The sequence below is a fragment of the Zootoca vivipara genome, chromosome 8, assembly GCF_963506605.1.
Source record: "Zootoca vivipara chromosome 8, rZooViv1.1, whole genome shotgun sequence".
NCBI lineage: Eukaryota > Metazoa > Chordata > Lepidosauria > Squamata > Lacertidae > Zootoca > Zootoca vivipara.
In genome coordinates, this window is record NC_083283.1 from 6,077,903 (window position 1) to 6,102,084 (window position 24,182).

Consider the following 24,182-nt stretch of genomic DNA (forward strand, 5'->3'; position numbering starts at 1 on the left):
TTTATATATAGCTCTGACTCTGCGCCGAGGGGTCAGAATATTCAGATTTGTCTCCACCTTCAGTGGGGTTGTCTTTGGAATCAAACTAAGTCTCTGGCTATCCCCACAGTGGAAGTACAGCAGGGATGTGTGGAATGGGGCTGGCTTTCCTACCATCCAGGGAATTTCCTTTGCAACGGAGACACCACCACCCTCTTCTGCCAACAGCACGCCTTCTAAGTGTCTGGTGCTGCCTGCCTTCTGAGCTTCATAGCTATACATTTGGTTTGGTTAGACATCTACAGAGCCAAGCTATATTTTTGTCTCCAGATACGTGTGTGCATATTATAGAATTGTGGAAATGTAGGGAAGGGCTGCAGCTCAGTGGGACAGTGCATACAGTACTTTGCATACGAAAGGTCCAGGTTTAATCCCTGCCACCCTCAGAAAGGGCTGGGGAGCTGCTCTGTATGCATTTCCCCCTACCACTGTCACACTAAGTGTATGTCTCCTCTTCAGCTTAATGCTGAGAAACTGAGCAGAAGCCCAATATCACACCAGGAAGGCTCTAGAACATGCATGAGGGCTGGAGCCATGAAGGGCTCAGCCTAAGCCCAGCCCAACTCAGTCCTGCTGGGATACTAACTCTAAACAGCATTTTGTGGTCTCCTCCTATTTTACAAAGCACAATAATTTTTTAGCATGTTAATAAACTCCTCCGGAGTATAAAGAGAGAGAGACGAGAGATTTCGGAACAATAGCTGATGAAAATTTCCCAAGCGTATCACTGTTGTTCAAGGTCGTTTTGTTGAGACAGTTGCTTTAGTTCTGCTATTGTCTTGCACAGCAAGACTCAGACAAAGTAACAATCAATAAGAAATTAGTGGTAAATCAAGCGACAGAGTAATAGGGAGAGAAAAGCAAATGTTGAGCAGTAATTTTGAATTATACCATTATTGCAAATGCTCTTGCTGGCCAAGAATAATGATAGCTGGTACACGGCAGTTCAGCACTGTCAAAATTGCAAGTTTAAGGAAATGTTTGGGTGGAAAGGTGGCTAAGGATTTAAATTTTCATCACAAGCATATAATATGATTTGAGACAAGGAACTTTATCTTTTTGAATCACAAGGCCTTGTGATTGCAGATGTATAACAAAACAAAGTGAAAAGCCCAACAATAAATTGAGTAAGGTTTCCAGTGGTCAGAGGCTGGACATTCAGCACTTTGAAGAGCCGTATATATTGAAGTGCTGGCTTGAGTTAATTTGATAGGATTTGGAAGCGCCAATATGCCTCTCCCATAACTCAGGGATTCAGCTGCAGGAGGATGGTGCTATGTTTTTCCACTATACATGCAGCTTAGATCAATGTATTGTACAACAAAAGTAGAATGGTTAAAATTCTTAGAAAAAAATTAATAGAATAAGTTTATTGTCTTAAAGGTTACTACATATTCTAGTTACTTCATGGAAAGCATATTCTGTTGTTCGATGTTATGGCAATAAAAGTTGGGTCACAGATGCCTGTAAGTCACAAACAGAGGGCACCTGTAGCAGTGCTTTGGGTTTGTCCTGGGGTTAATGATGGGCACAGTTGTGATATCACACCTTGAAAATGCTCCTCAGGTGATTGGGGTATGGTAAGTGTGTAAGCTGTGATTCTCTTAATCTGCGAGAGGATTTAGTAGCATTATTATGACAAATTTAGCTCTTTCATGTTTATAGTTTAAACAGCAGTAGATTTCTATTAGTCAAGTTGCTGAGATATTATTATACTGTATGTGCTATGGCTTATCTTGTGCTTGCCCAGACAAGTATTTACTCAAGGTGTTTTTGTTTTATGTGTGTGCTGATTTCAGGAGATCATACTGGGAGATGAGAGGCAACGCATTAGATAAGAAGTCAAACTATGAAGTATTAGAGTAAGTATATCATTTCAGTTCCAGGCCTGAGTTGTCTCTTGCTTAGGAGAAAGAGGATAAGTTCCATTAGAAGCTGCATTACTGCCACTCTTCACAGGGAGGCCATGATACGAAGTCTGCTGTTATTGCTTTAATTAAGATAAAATGGGAAATCGTAAAACCTAATAAATTTCAGACCTCTGAACCTATTGAGGAGGCAAGAGCTCATCAGCTTCTGTCTGACCAAGACAAATTGGATTCTTCATAGTTTAAACCTGCTGATACGCAGTATCATAGTGGTTTCAATCATCTGCATTCTGTTAATGCATCTGGGATCAGCCAGTCTAGTCCTACAGATTTAGCAGTGCTTTGTATAAAATGGATTTTCTGTTTGTGATTAGATTAATCAGTCACGGGTCTAAATTACTTAGAGTCTTTAATTACTTAGCAGATTCTAGAATTATATACCGGTAATTGGTAGCTTTGTTTTCCCTTTCTTTCCTTTCCCTTGTACTAAGTTACAATGAAGTTAGCAAAATCACAAATTTCCCAGCATGTGCTACAAACTTGAGTTAAAAGCTGGAATATTGACCTAGGCAAACTGTGAAAATGTGGCTTCTAGCCAAATTAAAGGGCAGTTTTGTTTTCATGAACTTAGTGGCAGGTGCATTAGCTGGTTTTCTAGGAAATGAAAAGACTTCCCTATTAAAGCCCCAATAGAAAGCAGAAAGGCATGATAGGGAATAAGTGTAAAACAGATGGGCAACATTCAGCTTCAATGCTATTTGAGGGTTTGGAGGACCTGTTATGAAAGCAGAAGGCAATGACAATTGCAATGTTAGAAGTGCTATATAAATGGAAGAACCGCAAACCTTTCAGAGTCTGTAGAGTTACCGGTAGGTATGCCTTCAGTGTCCACTGTTCTGTCCTACCAATATATAAACTGATTATTCCTTAACAAGCTCATTTTGAAATTGATATCTAACTTAAGAGGGTGACTGGAGGAGAGAGGGGGGGTTGTTGTTTTTGTTTGTTAGTTGGTTTTTTGGGGGGGGGGCTTAATATTGTAAACCACCTTGTGATCCTTGGATGAAGGACAGTATAGAAACTTAGTAAATAATAATAGCAGCATCAGCAACAACAACTGACCTGTCTGCTTGACATTGATACCAGGAAAGGTCCTAGAGTAGGTAATTAAACAGTACATCTCTGAACACTTGGAAAAGGATGCTGTGATTTCTAATAGTCAGCATGGGTTTCTGAAAAGCAGGTAATGCCAGATAAATCTAATTTCTTTTTTGATGGTGGATCAGGGTAATGCATTGGACACAGTGTATCTTGATTTCAGTAAGTCTTTTGACAAAGTCCCCCATATTCTTGCAGAGAAGCTGGGAAAATGTGGACTGGACTAGGTAACTGTTAGGTGGATTTGTAGCTGGTTGACTGACCAAACACAAAGAGTGCTCACTAACGGTTTCTCATCATCCTGGGAAAAGTGACAAGTGGGGTGCTGCAGGGTTCTGTCCTGTGGCCGTTGTTGTTCAACACCTTTATAAACACCTTGGATGAAGGAATTAAGGGGATGCTCATCAAATTTGCAGGCCACATCAAACTTAGAGAGGTAGCTAATGCTGTAGAAGCAGAATCGAGATTCAAGATGCCCATAACAGATTGGAGAACTAGAGTAGATCAGGCCAGTCGCCCATCTAGTCCAGCATCCTGTTCTCACAGGCCAACCAAAAACAAATAATATTTGTTTGTTAAATATTTATTTGTTACGTTTTATCAGTGAGCTCCTGCAGTAAACCAAGCTTCTATCATAGCCAGCCAGATATCTCTACAAGCAGAGCTTGAAGACTGTTAAGGATGATGCAAAAACTGTTATAAAACTGTAAAATGTTGTTCACACCAATACACGGAAACCATGTACTGTAATAACATTAAGGTGGCAGTAATGTGAAATATTTTCTTTGTAAATATTTCCAAGATGTGCAGTGCAGTCCCTCTTGGAGTGCTCTTGCATGTCATGTAGACTGTCGGATTTATCTAATCCTACATAGAAAGATAAACTGCATGCAGTTTGCATCTGAGAAGAAATACATCAAAGGACTTAATATTTATGAATGTTTTATCACGTTCTTCCCCAGTTTAGCATCCCTGCAGACACTTGTGCTTGTAGCTGCAAAAGAGAATGTTCTGCTGCTGTTAATCTTATATGTTTTGGGGGAAGATTTTTTAGCAGGGTCTTTTTTCTTTTCTTTTTTAAAGAGGCCTACAATCAAATGCAAATGATTCCACTAAATGGTAGCTAGCTTTGTGCATCTGACATCTCTGAATATAACCTCTATAGAAATGAGTCCACATCCAGTTGTGCATTAGGTAGTGATCCCTGACACATCTCAAGTTTGGGGCCGCTATTCAGAATAAAATTAGGCAAAAGGAGGCACCCTTTCCCAAGTGTCAAAGGGAGAGGGGGAGATATATGTGTCAGTATATGTGTGTGTGAACATATGAATGATAAAGAGGAACCTTCCCTTAGCACACACACACACACACACACACAAACTGAGGGAAGGTCCCCTTTTATAATTCATGTGTTCACACACACACACACACACACACACACACACACACACACACCCAGTACAATTGCCAGTTAAATGATTGCTGATGAACTTGCACATTATTTTTCACATTTCAAGATTAGCAGATTGGGCTAGTGTCACAAAGCTTCAAATACACTGTTAGTCACCAAATAATAAAAGTTTGTTTTGCCTGTTACCACTACAAGTGTATTTGTCTTATAGATACAGTAAATAAGGAAATTGTTAAATGTTTTGGAACTGAAAAGGGGGTTTGTTTTGTTTTCGTAGTATTCTGCTTCCCAACTTCAAGTTTATAAAAGAACTGTTTAAAATGATATATAAACAATGTTGAAAAGGTTTTTTTATTGTTGACAGTTTTTTAATGAATTCTTCCTTGAGTTGTTTATTTGCATGCATGTGTGCACCCACAGACACCCACACCCACCCACCCACCCACCCACACCTGCATATTTCCTCATGATTTTATTGTTGATTTACATGAACAAGGCACATAAATCCCAAAATCTGTATTAGGGTAATGTATTTGTTTGATCAATCACAAAATCCTGTACAAGTACAACACTTCTCAAAAACATGACTAACTATTGCTTTGATTATTTCAGGAAAGATGTGGGCTTAAAAAGATTTTTTCCGAAGAGTTTGTTGGATTCAGTAAAGGTATGTTCTATTCAGATGGTGGAAGTAGTTGGATGGTGTGTGTTGATCATTCCATCTCCTGCCCCTCAAAGTGTACATTTATATATTTATTTAGTACTGCCCATTTCATGGCGTTTCAAAACACATGAAAATGACCCAAGGGAATGTGGTGCTTTACTCAGTACAAGAAAAAAAGACATGTGGTAGGCATATTGAACAAATTCCTGACTTGTTTTGCTGTCAGTTTCATCTCTCAGGAGGTGTAGGAGGGAATAAAGGGACCTGCTATTCTTTATCTATCTGATTCTTACCAACTGGCCAACTGGCAAGTACACTTTGGGGTGAAAATGACTGTGTTACCCTGGAATTTGTGATAACAATGTATGTGTAAACTGGACATAGCTGGACAGGTAACCTGGATTTTTGGAAAGCAGATTTGAGGAATTTCTAGCAATGACTAGAAATTCTGAGGGAGAAAAGAACTCAAGAGGGATGGGATATAGGGAAGTGTGGAATACTGAAGGCACAATGGCAAACTATTCCAGTTAGGAGGAAAAACAAAAGATATCTAAATAAGCCTATGTGGCTGCACAGAGAGCTAATGCTGATGAGCCGAGATTTTGGAAAGCATATGTACAGGAGGCAGAAGGATGAGTACAATGAGTAGCTTACATTTGTAAGGATGGTATCAGGAAGGCTAAAATCCAGAAAGAGCTGAGACTTGAGAAGGGGCTTCTTTGGTTATGTTTCGATAAAGTAGAAGGACAAAGAAGCGGGTAGGTCTTCTGTTTAATGAATTAATAACCAAAGATGAAGAGAGTGTAGAATTTTCTATTTCAACTCTGTCTTCTCCAACAAGATGAATTGTGTTCAACCTCAGGATAGGTAAGGAAGCTGTTAGAGAGCACCTAGCTACGTTGAAGGAGTTCAAGTTTCCAGGGCCGGATGAATTGCCTCCAAGGGTGTTGGAGTAGCTCGCAGACGTTTCAGAACCAGTGACTATTAATTGAAAATTCTTGGAGATCACATGAGTTGCCAGAAGACTGGAGGTGGGCGATTGCTATCCCTTTATTCAAAAAAGGAAAAAAATCAGGTCTGGGAAACTCAAAGTTAATTAGCCTGATGTCAATACCGAGCAAAATTCTATACAGTAATAGATTATTAAGCGTTCAGTTTGTGAGCCCCAAGGAAAAGAGTGTATGGATTACTAGGAGCTTGAATGGGTTTATTTAATTTGTTCCTCCCAGTTCTGTACAATTTCCGAATATCACAGGCTTCTGGGCAATGACTACTTGAGGGTAGAGTAAATATTCTGAATGTGAATGTATGAGACTGAGAGGAAGCTGCCTAATGTTTTTTCTTCACTTAATATTGGTTTAGAAAATAAGATCAAACCCCAAACAATAACAGTTGGTTCAAGTGCATCATAATACTCAGATTGCCTTCTGACATTATGGAGTAATTAAATTTGTTTCAACTTTTTTTCTGCAACAGCACCTGTTAAAGAGAGTTACATTGTTTTTCTTTATAAGATGCAAGGTGGCAAACAGCTGTACGTTATTCATGCTTCACAAAGCTTCTTTCTGCTTCAGAATTGTGAATGTTTGTTTCTCCTCCCCCACCTCAAAGTTTATTGGGCAGATGTTTCCAACCTTGTGGTGATGGATGCAATTTAATATTCACTCTTGCCGGCAGGACCTTACAGTGACGTCTGTTTCATTACCTAGGCCAAAAACCTACGAAAAATGATCCAGCAAACGTTTCGACAGTATGCCAACCTCAATAGAGAAGAAAGTATTTTGAAATTCTTCGAGATCCTCTCACCAGTATACAGATTTGACAAGGAATGCTTCAAGTGTGCTCTGGGTGTAAGTATGCTACATCCAAGTGCTAGGGCATAATACAAAATAATCAGGGTTATTTGTAGGCAGGTCACGGTTTATTAAACTATGGCAAGCAGCTTAACTATCATTTATTGACAATGGTTAAAGGTTGCTTGTTGACCAAGGCATGTTGTTGTTGCATGAACATTAGTGTTAACCATGGTTTAGTGTTATGGGTGAACCTGGACGTTCTCCTTATGGAACTGTCACTACCCAAAAGGTACACAACCGTAACGGAAGAGTGTCAGAATAATTCAAATACATTTCAAGGCTTGGCTACTTTTTCTTGCTGGTGTTTTTCTCTACTCTCTGTTGTAATATACCAAGGTTTAAGGGACTATCTGCCAGATACGTTAATTGTGGTTCACTATTATGTTCAATCCAGGATAGAGGTTTCAATCCAGGACAGAGGTGACAATGGTGGTTTTTTAGGGGGCAGGGGAGGGAGAACAAGAGTTTGGTAAATGTGTTTGTTATATCCAGCTAATCACCAACCATATAATACAGTTAAACACATTTTTAAGAATCATTCGAGGATTGAAGACTGCACTCAGTTTCTATGAGTCACATTACCGCTGTGTCTAAAATTGAACTCGCCCCTACCGGCTTTTTTTTTAAATGAGTTATTTTACATAATACCAGGAAACAATGATAAACCTGTAAAGATGGAAGTTGTGTAGTAAATTTGATGGTATTTACCCAATTTCTTTTGTCAACGTTCTTTCCAAAACATCACCACCTCTGTTAATATAAAAGTCAAGCTGGATAATTTCGGTCGAGCTGGCCATTGGTCCAGAAGAAGGAATCAGCTACCTTACAGACAAGGGTTCCAATGTAAGTCTGCTTATCCACCAACTGTATTAACATGCCTTGGAGTAGGGGGTGTAAATGAATGTTGAGGTGGAGGTTAATCTCAAGTTAGATTTTCAAGGAAAACTCTGCTACTCCCATCTGTTTCACCCCTTAAAAACAAACAAACCAGTCAGTCTGCATTCTGTGCTCAGCCCTTATTGGACTGTTTATAGGGATTCTCCCTAAATATGTTGTACTTCTGCAAATCTTGGGCTTCTCCTTGGTTATCTCTTTCTTGTACTTGATGAGTTAGCTATGTAAGCATCCTCCCCTGAAGACTGGAAATAGAATATGATATTGCTGCTCGTCATACCATAACTTCTGCATTTTTGGTAGGCTTAAATTGAATCCTAGGGTTTTTCTTTCCATTATATTGTGTTCCCCACCAACCCCAAACAAGGCTTCTTAGATTTCAGGAAACGTGACTTACAGAAAGCAAAACAAACAAATGCTGTGCTGATTATGCTTCCCTCCACCCTCCTCTCCTCATAGGAGATCTCAAGTCAGTTTCCATTTGGGCTCTCTGCCAATAGTTCATACTGCTCCATAGTGCTCTAGGCCAAGAGTTGCCATCCCTTTGCTCTCTTCCCTTTCCCTGGGCAGAGCTTGTGACATTGCTCTGAGGCTCTATTAAAAATGAAAGGAAGCTGGCAGAATATGATAAACTTCAGGAGGATAGTGGTAAGTGGTTAAGGATGGTTGGGTGATCTATAGTACTTGCTGTTGCTGATGCTTTCACTTTACCCCATACTTTTCTGTAGCTTACCCACCTGGCAGACTTCCATCAAGTTCAGACCATTCAGTATTCAGCTAGTGAAGATAAGGACAGGAAAGGAGTGCTACAAATGAAAATTGCTGGAGCACCAGAGGTAGGCGGGTTACTGTTGAGTTTTCTGTTGCATGGTCAGGCAATGAGACCTAATTCCTTATTGTACTTTATCAATACTTCATGAACAGAGATGGGTGTCTCTCCCAGGACAATGTAAAAATTTGGATAATTGGCTCAGGCTTATTTGTCCTGAGACTGCAGCCCTCTGCATTAATAATGCTAAGAATGATTTATAGTAGAGTCCTAGCTGCAGTGAGGTACCTGCCGTAGTGCTATTCTTTCAGGCTTATTGGATCCAGAGTGGCTGAGATTATGTCTGCCTTGCCAGTTGTACTGGACCACATGCCCATGATACAATTCTGCTGTTCCTTTTGCAGTAACCCATGGTGATGGTTGCAGTGGAAAGTCATTACTGCCCTCTGTGGGTGCTCCTTAATATAGTGTGTTTGACAGAAACTGCTATCCTTTGGAGTGTGTGAGCACTACATATTTGTGGTTAGACAGGTCAATGTGGGAAACCATGTATGGAGTTTTGAACCTGAGAATGACTCTTCCCTGACCTAGCTGTTACATTGGACATAATCATGAAAACAGTGGACAAGAGCAAGAACACACAATTGATAAGCAAGTATTCTAGGGTTAAATAAGAGACATTCAATTTTTAGTTAGAACCCAAACTGCATGCACTTCTTTGGTTATTCGTTGTTACTTTATTCCAGATAACAATTGCCAATCAAGTTTGACCTCTGTTTGTTTATTATTTGGTTCACACAATTTATATCCCACACCTTCAGCATTAATGTGGTTACAGGTAGGTAGCCGTGTTGGTCTGGGTCGAAGTAAAATAAAAAAATTCCTTCAGTAGCACCTTAAAGACCAACTAAGTTTTTATTTTGGTATGAGCTTTCGTGTGCATGCATCTGAAGAAGTGTGCATGAAGAAGTGTGCATGCACACGAAAGCTCATACCAAAATAAAAACTTAGTTGGTCTTTAAGGTGCTACTGAAGGAATTTTTTTATTTTACTTCAGCATTAATTTATATTGGCGCAGGTAACAAGTAGCAATAAAAATAAAAATACAGTTTATAAATTACAGACAACCCCAATTTGTGTGTGTGTGTATGTGTGTGTGCATTCCAGGTCATCACACACGACGGCAGCACACATATAGCCTGCCACTTCTGGGTCACACATTCTTTGAATGTGCACAAAATGGGGGTTGTCTGTAATGCAATAAAGCATACCGTAGAAACTAAGACAACACTGTGAAACATAATTTCAGCAATCTATTCAAATAGATAGTAAAATCAAAACTGCTCCAAGTTTGTTTGTTTTTAAAGAAAAGCAGCAAAATTACCTTTTTCTAAAAGCCCTGAGAAAACAGGAATGTGTTTGCTTGGTGCCTAAAAGATAGTTAAGTAGTCACTGCACTGGGCCTCCCTATGGCATTCCAAAGGTGAGGAGCTGTCAATGAAAAACCTTTCTTATCAAAAGGTGAATTGTTTCTGAATTCTCCTCCCACTGCCTCATGAATATTGCTGATACCTAGTATGTTTTGGGCTCATTCCAAATAATTACAGTCCTAATCTTATACATTGAGAGATACAGGATACAGATGAGAGAGATGGGACTTGTTGGCAGCTGAAAAAATATGCTGCTTTATTCATGCAAACTGGCATTAGAAAGTGCCATTTGTCATTGTGGTCGTGCCAGCTCGCATCTTAACATCCTCCATGTTGCCACTCCCATGTGAAAGGCTTTAGAGTGTAACAACTGGGACCTTTTTAATCATTTACTCACTTTCCCCCCTATTTTCTGTTTTTAAGTTGCATGCTCTGCTCTGACATAACAGCTCAGCTGTTCTACTAAATGTTTGTGTCTGCAAATAATGCCTCTTTGTTTGTTGCCCTGTTTTCTCGCTCTCTTTCTCTCTAGCCTCTGACAGTGACAGCACCATCCTTAACCATTGCAGAGAACATGGCAGACTTGATAGATGGCTATTGCCGGCTGGTGAACGGTGCTACACAGTCCTTCATCATCAGACCTCAGAAAGGTGAGATGATTTTTTTGTAGATAACTTGTATTATGTCTAGTGAGGTTTGGTGTCATTTAGCTTGGTGGGAGGGGGGGAATCCTAGCCTGGAGAACTTTTCTCTTGTTTACTAGGGGAAATCCGTGTGGTTTCTGCAGCCAGGGGATATACAACTAATAGCAAAAAGTTAACGAGCGTCTGAGATGGCATTTCCAACAGCTACTCTTATATAAGTAATTTTATAGATGGCAAAACCATAACTTAGTCATATTCCAAAACTGTTGGTGAGTTTGTATTCTAAATTAGTAGTAAAATATATCTTGCTTGCACACAAACTTAACTATCTCTCCCATCATACTTTGTTTGGATCATGTATGTTCTATAGGAAGACAGCCTTCCTTTTTAGACACTCATATTATGCATTCAGTCATACATGTTTTTATTATTTATTCTATTCTTCCTCTATGGAGATCAGGGTGGCACCTATGGTTCTTTCCCCCCTTTAATATTCACAACAATCTTGTGAAGTAGGTTAGGCTGAGACATAATGAGCAGCCTAACTTCACTTGATGTAGCATGATGGATTTTAATTTGCACCTCTCCAATTCTGATGTTTTTGGTTACATGAGCTTTGGCATGCTCTAAGAAATTTTAGACTCAAACACTGAGATTTGAAAACCCCTGTTAGAATAATAGAATCATATTTTATTTTGGAAATGTGAATTATTCAGCAAAAAAGAAATACATAAATCTAAATTTTAAATTAAAAATATATTTAAAAATAATAACTTTTGATTATTAATATTAGTGCAAAAATAAAATAGTTGTTTAAATGTAGCCAAGTCCAGGAACTGCTTTTGCCTTGTTGCACTGAGCACAAAAGAGGTTGTCTGCAGAGAGTCTAGCTTATTTTGTAATGACTGCTTATACTTCAGTACCCTATATCTGATAGACAGATAATCTATAATCAAATTTAAATTGCAGATACTACTGAGCGAGGGAACTTATTCAAGTCTGATTTTGATATCTTAACACTAATAGTGTAGAATAATGCAGGCATGATTTAGGGGCTTTTTCATTGATGACTTGAATTTTTGTTACAGGTAGGTAGCCGTGTTGGTCTGAGTCGAAGCAAAATAAAAAAATTCCTTCAGTAGCACCTTAAAGACCAACTAAGTTTATATTTTGGTATGAGCTTTCGTGTGCATGCACACTTCTTCAGATATTAATTTTTTTTGTAATATTTTACTTTCAGTTTCTAGTCTCTTACTTCCTGTATATTGGACTTCTGCAGATGTTCTAAAAATTGCTTGGGAAAGTGAAAGAATAGTTAGAAGTTGACCCAAAGGGTAAAAATTCAGTTGCTCAGAAAACAGTGAGCAGATTTCCTATAGTTTTGACCCTTCTGACACAATAGTAGTGTGTCAGAGTTTTTCTGAAGACTTTCCCTTTCCACATGTATCCGGAGTTTCATTATAAGATCCTTGTACCTCATCAGTGAGGGGCATTTGGAAGCTTTATGTAAGGCTTTTAGGGAAAATGTGATATTATAAAACTTCCTCCTAGGATTTGAAGATAGAATCAGCTTTAATTAGCAGTTTTCCTACTTGTGAAATTTATTTTATGCATATACTTTAAGAGCATGTGACAATCGACTGTCTATTTTCCTCTTCATGCAGAAGGTGAAAGAGCTTTACCGTCAATACCAAAGTAAGTCTTAATATTTTATTTTCAGAAGTTAAATAGTACTTTGACATATATTAATTTGGGGGTTGTACAGCTAAAGACATTAAATGAAGTTAAACAGCTATTGTTTGGTTCCATTCATTTTTATTCACCATGTAACTGAAACACACCTGGATAACTCTTGTAGCATCATAAGGATGGCAGGTGGCATTGTGGGTTCTTGTGGCTTCCATATCTCTTTGTGACCAAACTGCTGCTGGATTAAAATCAGATGCCTTTGGGAAACTCAAATGCACCCCTAGCAATAATTTAGTGATGGAATAAGTGCTTTGCATGCAGAAGGTCCCAGGTTCAAACCTTGACAGGTGGAGTTTGAAGGCTCTTGACATGTGTGCATAGTGTGACACATGAAGGCAGCTTTGTGTGTGAGCTACATTAGGGCAATAGACTTTCCTCTACTATATTTTATTCCATAGAAAAACCATTAAGTGAAATATTTCATTAAATTAATAGGAATATTATGAATGCATACAATGCTATTCAGATTGTGGGGTTTAAAAGTTACAATCCCTCCTCCCTCCAGCCTGGCAACTATCCCTGGTGGGTGGGTGGGTGCCCCTTCCCCACATTATGATAGCTTTATTTTACCTGGGGACAAGTGTGTGCATGCACAAAGCACTACTTCTGTAAACTAGAGTTAAAAAAACAAAACTCCAAATAATATAGAATCCAAATCTTTCTTTCTAATGTTCTGTCTTTCTGTCTTCCTGTCTTCTATTAAATTTGTTAGTTGCTTTATCTGTAACAGGGCAACCCAAAGTTGATTTACAACCAAAGAGAGCAAAAACCCCCATCATATATACATTTAAACCAAGAGGAAACAGAAATACATTAAAAAATCCCATACACTAAGGTCCCAGATCGTTAAAGGCCCAAGGCCTGGTTATAGAAGAAAGTTTTTGCTTGGTGCCTACAGATTTATAATGATGGCACCAGGCAAGTTATATCGCAATATATTTAGAACATTGGTAGAAACGATGATGCAAAATTTTCCCAGAATAGCTCTATTATTATTGCCACCTTTCTTTTTCATGTTCCCTTTCAGGCCTCCTTTTGTTCTGATTTGGTATATTCATTTCAATCAAAATAGGTCATCTCCATTTCTTTGTGGTCCTAAAATGCAGCATATTCATGATAATGCAAATAGCCTTTTTAGATTATAACTATTGCATGTTGTTAAATAGGCAAAAGAGTTTAACTTTACCTTCGGCCAAATGGCTGAAATATGCCTCATGCAGGGGTGTGAGCCCTTATTTTGGCTCATTACCCCCTCGAACAGAGCCTGAACCCTCAGCACATTGTTTGAGGCTTTTGGTTTCAGGGTTGAATAATGGCCAAATGGTGTTTCAGGCAAGAGCACAATGGGCTGCCAGCTTTAACTCTTTGCTTCCACTTGCTCTATTTTGAAATATATCCCAGGTGCTTAATATATATATATATCTCAAGTGGCTGTAGCCCTGTTAAGTGACAGCATAAAAACAGCTTAAACGGGAAATATTTTACAGCATTTTCCAAAGGTCATTGGAGATGTGCTAAGGCAAATCTCGCAAGGCAGTTGTTTCTGCAAGGCAAGTGCTAGGACAAAAAGACCCTGTTGAGAGCATTAGTCTTTATTGTCTGCAAAGTTCTGAATGTTGTTGTAATTATGAGGCGGGGAACCTTTCCAACACTAGGGACAAATTCTCTCCCCGGCAGCCTTCCAAGGCCCACATGCCAGTGGTGGCAGGGCCAGAGGCAAAAGTGGGTGGAGCAACAAAGGTAGCTTTTACCTTTGCACAGTAGGCTAGTTCCTACAAATGCTCACACGCCTGTCTCTGTCCTCCATCCAGGCAAACAAGAAGCATTTTCAAGGGCACATTCCTGCAAGGAACAAGCACTCGAGGAAGATGCAAAGTATGACCTGTGAGCCGGGGGGGGGGGCAATGGGAATGGCTTAGGAGGAAGTGTAGATTGGGGAAAGTCCTGAAGGGCCAGAGAGAGGGTTTAAGAAGGCCACATTTGGTTCCTCGGCCTGAGGTTCTCCACCCCCTTTGCTTGGTGATTTCAGACTGAAGGGATCCTAAGCAAAGCTCTCTGGGTAACTCTCTGAGTAACAAAGGTGATGGCTATGGTGTTCTTTCCCTTCTGTATTTGGGCTTTCTAGAGGCTGGGAAAGAATTTCGTTCTCTTGACCAGCAAACATGCTCAGCCAGTTTTCCAGTGGATAGAAAACATTAATGTGTGCTCCTCCATCAGCAGGCTGTGCATAAGGAGGAGTTTCTCATGCTTAAATTCCACTCCATGTTTTCTTAGCAGTTGTAGCATACCATAATCTGAAGCTGTCCCCACCCAGATTTTATTTAGGACTCAAAATGCTGTTCTCTACACAAGCTAGACCAGGTCAATCAGCCACTGAAAGATTCTGGTAGGCTTCAATATAAGTAGTTGTTACTAAAGTTGTAATAAAATCCTGTTTTGCTTAGAGAACTTCTCTGGGTTTTTCCTGGTCTCCGAAGAATGAATATTTTAACTTCTCTTGCTGTGAAATGTAGGAGCCCCTCACCTCCCTCTGGCAGCACACACACAAAATGCTGTGAGGCCACTTGTAACTCCACACTCCCTTTACACAGCATGCTAAATCTAAAGAGGCTTCCTTCGTTTTTTATTCATGCAGTTATATATTTTTATGCCATAAAACAGTCATTTTAGCATGGTGGATGTTACTTTACTGTAGACTGGTGGTTGCAGTTTTGTAGTCCATTGTTGCTCATGTTTACTCAGTTATGGGACTTACTTGCAAGTAAATGTAGAGATTGCAGATTTAATCTGTTTATGAATTGTTCATACTGTTTCATGATTAAAACTCTCTTGATGTACAACCACCACTGAAGTTAATAGATTGATAATGGATAAATTCTTAGCTGTAGTAAGCCTACTAAGGTTTTTTCCCCCGGGGTGAAATAATATTTAAGAAGGATATGTCCTACATACTTTACAAGAGAGATAATAAGATGTGTAATAAAGAGACAACATAGCCCTCTTTCAGATATAAGAAGTAGATACAGTGTTGAATTGGGGTAACACTAAATGAGGATTAGAAGCAATTCAAAATTAAACTCTTGCTTGTTAACCCACTTTCTTTACAAAGCTATTCTCTTCTGACTTGGTTCAAGATGAGTTAAGTTTAAAATTGGCTCCTCATAGCATTCCCTCTACTCTTTCTCCCCTAGTGGATTCATAATGGTAGAGACAACTTTGTGCTCCTCCAAAACTTTTCACTGTAGAAAATGGGTTGGCCCTCCTAATTGCAGGAGGTGCCCTGTTAGAATGAATTTTCTTGAGCTACAATGTACAGCATTCACAGATTTGAACTCTTATGTTACAGGCTGGCCAACAACGAGAAGCAAGGAATACGGTCGCATACAGTCTCTGTATCAGGTAGGATCCGCAGGAACTTTGTTTATGAAGACAGTTTTATTTTGGTAATTTTATAGATACTTCTCTGCTGCTAAATATTTTAAAGCCTTTGCTTACTTCCTCACAAAATATTATTCAAGGCTGGGAGGGGGAGGATATGCTGGGATGTTTTTGTTGTTTTTTGTTTAACAAAGGCACCTGCTTATATGAAGCTCTGATGATTTTGTAAAACTCTTTAAAAAATGTTTTTAATTATTTGACCAACATTTGTGCTGATTTTAAAAGCGATTACAGTACATAATTGATTTGCTTATGTGCAGGTAACTTTTCAACCAGGGGTAGCCAACTTGGTGCCCTCCAGTTACTGTTGAACTACAACTCCCTTTATCCCTGACCAGCCCCTGACTGGAAGGCATCCTGTTGGCTACCCCTGCCCTTCATGATTCATGTATGCAAGGGCTACCATAGAGGGGGAATATACAACTCAATGAAATATTTTATATCATTGCCTTTAATAAAATGTGTGCATGGGCTCTATATCTACACGGATTGAGTTATTGGCAACAGAACTTGATATGGTTGTGAATTTCTGACTTAATAATAAGTGCTCAATTTTAATCTGCTGCAATTCCCATGTTTGCATAAGAGTTGCCAAATACTGGGATTATTTTGGGATTCTTCTCAAACCAGAACATAAAGTAGTGAGCCTTGCTGAGAGGGGAAGACTCAGAGGCTGGAGAACTTACAACTGTTTGGCCGATGCTGTAGTCCAGTAGGAAATGCGTTGTATTTAGACCTGGGTTAAAATCCTAGCATTGCAGTGGATTCACATGGAGGCTCTGGGCAGGTTGTGCCACTTGGAAATAGGTTTGACAAATAGGCGCCGGTGATAATGAGTTTTATCCTTATTTATTACTCTGTTGCTTTTGTCAGTTTGCACATATTTGCTTCAATCTCTGTGTATATAATGTTAATCACTACTTGGCTGCTATAAGAGAATTACTGTAACCAAAAAGCATTGTACATGCTAAAATTGCTGTGGAGATAACAAAAGAAGACCATAGTTTAACATGAACAGTCCTCCCCTACTTCTCTCCCCAAACAAACCAGGAGCAGTAAGCCAAGAACAGGCCTTGGCTACTCCTTGTGGTTTGTTTAGAGAGAAACATGAGCCTGGGTTCAGATGACACAAGAAGCCAAGTCTTGTGGCTTGTGGCTTGTTGCTCCAAGTGCAACCAGGAGTGGGGGAGGAGTTGACCAAGGGCAAATGCAACCCCGAGGCCAAACCAGATTATCCACCCCCTGGTTTTCTTGTTGTTTTGAGAGGAGAAGGGAAGGAAACACACAGGGACCAGGAGAGAGAATGGTGAGAAATTAAAAGGTCCCATTTTGTAAGTTAGCATCAAAGTTGGTCTCAAGTCTTTAAAAACATTAAATCTAGAGATGCAACACATTCATGAATAATGGTTTGTATAACATGGAGAAGTTGGTTGGATAGTGTCAACATGCACATCAAACTGAAGTCTACGTTTGATTGCTCCTATGTACCTTTATCTAGACATACATGCAAGATTATGCTTTTTCTGTTCTGGCTCTTTTTTGTTCCTTTTGGTCAGTCTGCTTTTCACATCAACCTTTTTATTGGCTTGTACAGCTGGATTTAATTACACTTGATTCTTGAAGAAACTATTGGCCAATTTCTTGTTTAAACAGAGAACTCTTATTACAACAAAAGAGAGCCAACTGGGAAATCCATCACCACTTCACTGGAGCAGCTTGGATGCATTCTTAAATGTAGCAAAGTCTAAGGAGTACAGGCCAAAATATAGAAGGATAGCTTTTAAATCCTTAACAATTCAGCCATTGGGCTGAAGTTACTGAACTCTTTGTTATGAACCATTAAAGCCCAGTTTGTGTAGAAATATTGGAACAACTCTAATGACTCATACAGTCCAAATGGTTATTCATGCAGATTTTGTTACTACTAACCATTATTTGCACAAAATAATTTCAAGTCATAGTATAGTTCTTTCAGGTTTTGGCATGGGCTGCTGTCATGTTGAATTCATTCCTCAGGAACAGATTGTTAGTGTGAAAATTATATGGTAGTTTGGGCATAGTATTTTTCAGGGTCTCTTTGGGTTTTTCTCTAAATGTACCAACTAGCTTCAAAGAAAGTTGTGTTTCATGCAATCACATAAAAGAGGCACACTTTCCCAATGAATATGTCGGAATGACACTGAACAATGAAAGCAACAGATGCACACAATGCACAATTAATGTTGGCTTATCTAGCTTAGCAGAGTTTTAACAGCACAAAGTCTAATGTGCAAAACCAGCTGTGGTGATGCCATCCCAAACTGCAGAATGAGAACTGTCATTTGATATTTAAAGTGACTAAAGCGAGGCAGGGTTTTATAGATAAGCCTCACTTTTCTCATCAATAATAATAATAATAATAATAATAATAATAATAATAATAATTTATTATTTATACCCCGCCCATCTGGCCGGGTTCCCCCAGCCACTCTGGGCGGCTTCCAAAAAAACAGAAATTCTAAAATACAGAAATCCATCAAACATTAAAAGCTTCCCTAAACAGGGCTGCCTTGAGATGCCTTCTAAAGGTCTGGTAATTGTTCTCTTTGACCTCTAGTGGGAGGGCATTCCACAGGGTGGGTGCCACTACCGAGAAGGCCCTCTGCCTGGTTCCCTGTAACTTGGCTTCTCGTAATGAGGGAACCGCCAGAAGGCCCTCGGAGCTGGACCTCAGTGTCCGGGCAGAGCGATGGGGGTGGAGACGCTCCTTCAGGTATACCGGACCGAGGCCGTTTAGGGCTTTAAAGGTCAACACCAACACTTTGAATTGTGCTCGGAAACGTACTGGGAGCCAATGTAGGTCTTTTAGGACCGGTGTTATGTGATCTCGGCGGCCGCTCCCAGTCACCAGTCTAGCTGCCGCATTCTGGATTAGTTGTAGTTTCCGAGTCACCTTCAAAGGTAGCCCCACGTAGAGCGCATTGCAGTAGTCCAAGTGAGAGATAACTAGAGCATGCACCACTCTGGAGAGACAGTCAGTGGGCAGGTAGGGACTCAGCCTGCGTACCAGATGGAGCTGATAAACAGCTGCCCTGGACACGGAGTTGACCTGTGCCTCCATGGACAGCTGTGAGTCTAAAATGACTCCCAGGCTGCGCACCTGGTCTTTCAGGGGCACAGTTACCCCATTCAGGACCAGAGAGTCCTCCACACCCGCCCGCCTCCTGTCCCCCACAAACAGTACTTCTGTCTTGTCAGGATTCAATCTCAATCTGTTAGCCGCCATCCATCCTCCAACCGCCTCCAAGCACTCACACAGGACCTTCACCGCCTTCACTGGTTCTGATTTAAAAGAGAGGTAGAGCTGGGTATCATCAGCATACTGATGGACACCCATCCCAAACCCCCTGATGATCTCTCCCAGCGGCTGCATATAGATGTTAAAAAGCATGGGGGAGAGGACAGAACCCTGAGGCACCCCACAAGTGAGAGCCCAGGGGTCTGAACACTTATCCCCCACCACCACTTTCTGAACACTAAAACTAAAACTAAAACTTAGTTTCAAAACTAAGAAACACAAAATCAGGATGATACTCTTTGATTTTATCAGCATTGCTCTTTATCGTGCATGAATCCAAGTGTTCTAGAAGTTCTGCAAAAGCTGCCAGCCATTTAAGGAACAAGGTCACCAAACAGAAGTATCACTGAAGAATGGGCAGTGTGACTGTTTCCCAAGGAAGTGCATGCACAGTATTGCCCTGGTTTCCACGTGGTGTTTACCGTTTGGCCTTGAAATGCTATGTGCGTTCACTCAGTTTAATCTGAAGACACAGCCTTATAGCATGTGGTATTCAACACATGAAGACGTAAATAAATTAATCACACCACAGAGCAAAATGTCCCTGTCCCTTCCACCCCCTTTTTAGGGTACTTCTACAGTGGAGTTGAGTAGAATATCTAAATCTGTCACTGAAGCAGTGTGGGTCTACATGCCAAGCATCTAGATGAAAAAATAATACCGGTAATCAAATACTGGAATTCTGCTTCTGGTTTCTGTCATTTATCTAGAAGCAGCACTATCCTCCAAATTCACTCATACAGGGAGAAAGTGGCACATGTTAATCAAGTTGCTCCCTGCCATTCCCCCATCTCCTTAGGGATGAGCAAAGTGTTTTGAGCTGCTTTGGATAGAGCAGAACCATTATTCGGCTTAGCTTCTATTTTAACTTGCTGGTTTTTAAATAATATGTTTACAGTGGTACCTCGGGTTTATGAACACATTTGGTTCTGGAAGTCTGTTCATAAACTGAAGCGAACTTTCCCATTGGGAAAGTTCCAGACGGGTCCGCGGAGTACTCAACCTGAAGCGTACTTAACCCGAAGCATGGGTGTAATTGGTTCCGGAAGTCTGTTCATAAACTGAAGTGTTCATAAACTGAAGTGAACTTTCCCATTGAAAGTAATGGAAAGTGAATTAATCCATTCCAGATGGGTCCGCGGCGTTCGTAAACCGAAAATTCATAAACCGAGGTGTTCATAAACCGAGGTTCCACTGTATTGTGAAATTACATATGAGAGCAATTGTCCTGAATGGCAGTTTATAAATCTTTCAGTAAATAAACCATTGCCTTACTCCTTTAGTGTATTCAAGTTGCTCAGATGCCTTTGTTTTAAGACACTTGTGCAAACCATATATATTATACAGTCCCACGACTATCCTTTTGCAACAAGAGGAAAGCCCAAGGAATGCATGGTCGACTCCCTGGTTTTAAACAGCATAGTATCAGTTTGGTAATCGGGTCCTGTGTGGCATTGAATGAACTGAAAGAAAAATGCACGTTGCTGTTGGGAATATTAGTATCCCTGAATGGGAAATATTTTTTGCATCTTCAGTACCACACAATCCTTAGAAGTGATTTAAGAAGGATAAGCAAACGTTGAGCTGCCATCTGTTTCTGGAGATTACTGGGTCCGTCCGTCCCCCGGCTGACCATGCTTGAAACATGCTCAGTCTGTCTACTTGTGATAACTAAGAGAGCAAAGCACCCAAATGATTTTTTTTTAGCCCACTGCAATTTTTGTACTGTGAGCTAGTGAGGCCCCTGCCATTCTTGGTTGTCTCAATCAGAAAGAGTGATGCTGCTAAACAGAGTGCAGGAGACAGAGCAAAGTAGAAGAACAGGTTCCAAGGCGGGTAGCATGGGAGATTGATACAGTTAAACCATATAAGATATTCCACCTCAAAAGGCTTGTGCAAGAGTGCCAGTCTTGTCCTGACACACACACACACACACACACACACACACACACACACACACACACACACAATATATATATATATATAGTGGCAAGGCCAGACATCTCAGAGAGGAAACAAACAAATGCATGTGTTGCAAAATATGACTCAGCAATATCAAAAGCAACATGATGCCCAGAAACAGCGACTACATAATCACATGAGCACTGTTCCAGAGTATTTTTCATTCTCATGTATATTATATCAATTCGAAAAAAGATTGGTTAGTGAAGAAATTACACATCTTTCTACTTACGAGTGTTTGTTGAACTAATTGGCTGATGAAGAATTGAACGAAACAGTAGTTGCTATCTGGAAACACTGTTCAGCAGAGTTCAGAGTTGGACATCAGAATTGGACATTTGCCGATTATACAAAGCTTTACAAGCTTGATCTCCGCCAGGCAGTCTGGCACCGTGACTTATTCAAGGATTTTCAGAGACTTCAGTTTGATTGTTTTGATGTTTTGCATTATTCCATAAAGTTTTCTATGCTGTAATTGTTTCTGGCCATCGTGTTGCTTTTGATATTGCTGATCTCGGAGAGGAAGGCATTCCACCAAGTGGGAGGGCAACACACTGGTGATCATGGACACTGGGCGTTGGGTGTGTGTGGCCCCTGTTCTAACGGCATTAGGCTTATGCTTAAATACACTAGAGCCTTTCCTCATACCCTTTCCCAAACATAATTTGTCAGAGTTTTGAAGGAGAAATGGAAGGATATGTCTGACTGGTCTGCTGGACTGCTACTTTTTCAGATGTTTCCTATGCACCTTCCATTTCTGTATTATCAGTGTCCAATCCTCCACTTTCGTGGATCCAAAAGAATTTGGCAGATCTCCTTGTGGTACACACTAGCATAAGCTTATGATTTTTATTATATAAAGGCCAGGGATAAGAAGCTGGAGGTGAAGAAAGACCCCAGGAGCTGGAAGTCAGGTCGTACAGAAAGAAATTGTCTCTTTAGGGGAAAAGAAAATACTCTCACTCCTTATCTTTTGCTTAATGATGTGTGAAACATTTGCATTTGTTGTTACAGTGGTACAGTACCTCAGTTTAAGTATACAATTGGTTCCGGAAGTCTGTACTTAACCTGAAGCGTACTTAACCTGAAGCGAACTTTCCCATTGAAAGTAATGGAAAGTGGATTAATCTATTCCAGATGGGTCCCCGGAGTACTTAAACTGAAAGTACTCAAACCGAGGTGTACTTAAACCGAGGTATGACTGTATTGTGTCTATGTTCCTACACACAGTCATGTGAATATCCAGATTTGTTAGGAATTATCAATTTAGTAATCTGTGCCTGTTCATACACCAAAACAACGTGCTCTGCTCATTGCTGTAAACAAGAGCTTGCAGATGTTGAGCCTTTAACAGGCCCTGTTTGATAAACTTCTTTTCAAAAAGCAAAGTAGAAGTAAAATATGCATTTCTGTAATAATACCCATTGAAAGGAAGGAAAGACAAATTTCATGTAGTTGACTATCCCTTGAAAGGATAAAAATGTAACATTTAACTTTTGCATTCTGGTGTTCATTCCTTGCAGATGTGCTGATGCGTCAATCTTCCGTTGTGTCCAAATAATTTTTCTTTCTTTTTATTTTCTGCTTCTTGGTAAAGGAGTCAATCACTGTCAACATAAAGCAAAGAAAGCCAGGCACTTTCTCCCTTTCGTCTTCTGTTCCCATGAGTCACCACCTAAGGGTACTACTGCACTGCTCTGCCTTTAGACTTCCTGACTAACCCGAAAGCTGAACAATACTAACTCTGTTGCAGTTTTGTTCACCTGAGGTTGGAGTAAAATTGTGAAGCAGAGTTCCAAGAATAATCCCGCTGAAATTTTAGAGCATTTCCCCCCAACACACACATACGCACCTCGCAGGAAATATTTTTAACAAGTGTAGATGCTGCCGCCTTTGTACCGATGTGGTACACTATGTAAGCAAAACAATTTGGCAATGCAAGTGGAGAAGCTCTGCAAATCTTTTACTCAGTGGTCCATTTGGGCCAGCATATTCTTGGACCCCTGGTATAGCATGCAGTTTAATGTCATTGAAATTAGTAGCTATTAAAGTGCATTGAGGTCACTTAGGTTAGTAAGTGATGGTGGTAATGCTGTGCATAGGTCTAAGGGCATGTGCAGGCATTGCTACTGTAGGATTCTTACTGTGGGACAGGTATTTGCCTTCATGTTAGCATGCCGGACGGGGAGGCTCCAGTATCCTCTATTGCAAGAAATTTGCTCAAGGAAGAGAACCAAAAGCATGGCTGAGAGGGGAAGACTTGCACCAATCTAGGAGTACTTTTAGCCCTGGGCTGGGAGGATGTAGAGTGTGTGCCCGAGCCCTGGGTGTTAGTCCTTGACAGATGGGGCTTTGGCGGGGAGTTAGGGGTGAAGAGAGGCAAACTTTCACCATGCCTCTAATGAGCAGGTGTTTGCAGCACATTATCTTTTGAGCTGGTTGGTTAGAAATCTGTTTCTGTAGTTAGTACTAAAATTCTGAACATGAGTTGTATTTAGTAGTTTCAAATTGTGGCATCACATGGCAGCAGATTTTGCAAGCACAAAGGCATACAAGCATTAAATAATAGTAAAAGGGAATGTTTAAATTACAGGACAAAGTTTTCATAAGCATCAGGCCGGTTTGCTCCTTGGGCTTACGCATTCCTTTTTATCCTGCTTTCTTGGCCCATAGCAGATTGATGCCGCTGGTAATGAAGCACAGCCACTCAAGTTTCCTTACCCCAAAAATGTACTTGAAATTTGTACCACCATGTTGTTTGCTTGCATTTTGTCCTATGCTGTGAGGAATTAGACCACTGGATTCCAGTGAGCTCCCTTAATTTCCTCTTCCTTTATCAGATCTCTTTTGAGCTAGGCATGTTGTAAGATGACTGCATATGATTTTGCTATTCTGTTTGACTTTCCTGTGATTTTAATACTATATCTTCCCATTTCTTTCCCCCTTTGTCCCTCCCCTTCCCT

The 24,182-nt window shown here is 40.2% G+C and overlaps 1 protein-coding gene across 13 annotated transcripts in view; it reads left to right on the top strand.

The window, feature by feature from the left end:
• The window catches only part of PTK2 (protein tyrosine kinase 2), a 199,157-nt gene that overhangs the window by 123,445 nt on the left and 51,530 nt on the right, over positions 1-24,182 (top strand). For 8 of the 13 annotated variants that reach the window (XM_060277581.1, XM_060277582.1, XM_060277579.1 and 5 more), the window contains 9 exons: positions 1,839-1,901; positions 5,089-5,143; positions 6,850-6,990; positions 7,762-7,839; positions 8,619-8,726; positions 10,622-10,739; positions 12,398-12,428; positions 15,829-15,881; positions 22,817-22,900. In XM_060277581.1, the coding sequence (XP_060133564.1) occupies positions 1,839-1,901; positions 5,089-5,143; positions 6,850-6,990; positions 7,762-7,839; positions 8,619-8,726; positions 10,622-10,739; positions 12,398-12,428; positions 15,829-15,881; positions 22,817-22,900 (731 nt within the window). The remainder of the gene's footprint in view (positions 1-1,838; positions 1,902-5,088; positions 5,144-6,849; positions 6,991-7,761; positions 7,840-8,618; positions 8,727-10,621; positions 10,740-12,397; positions 12,429-15,828; positions 15,882-22,816; positions 22,901-24,182) is intronic. The other 5 variants (XM_060277577.1, XM_035125336.2, XM_035125335.2 and 2 more) reach the window with 1 other exon arrangement.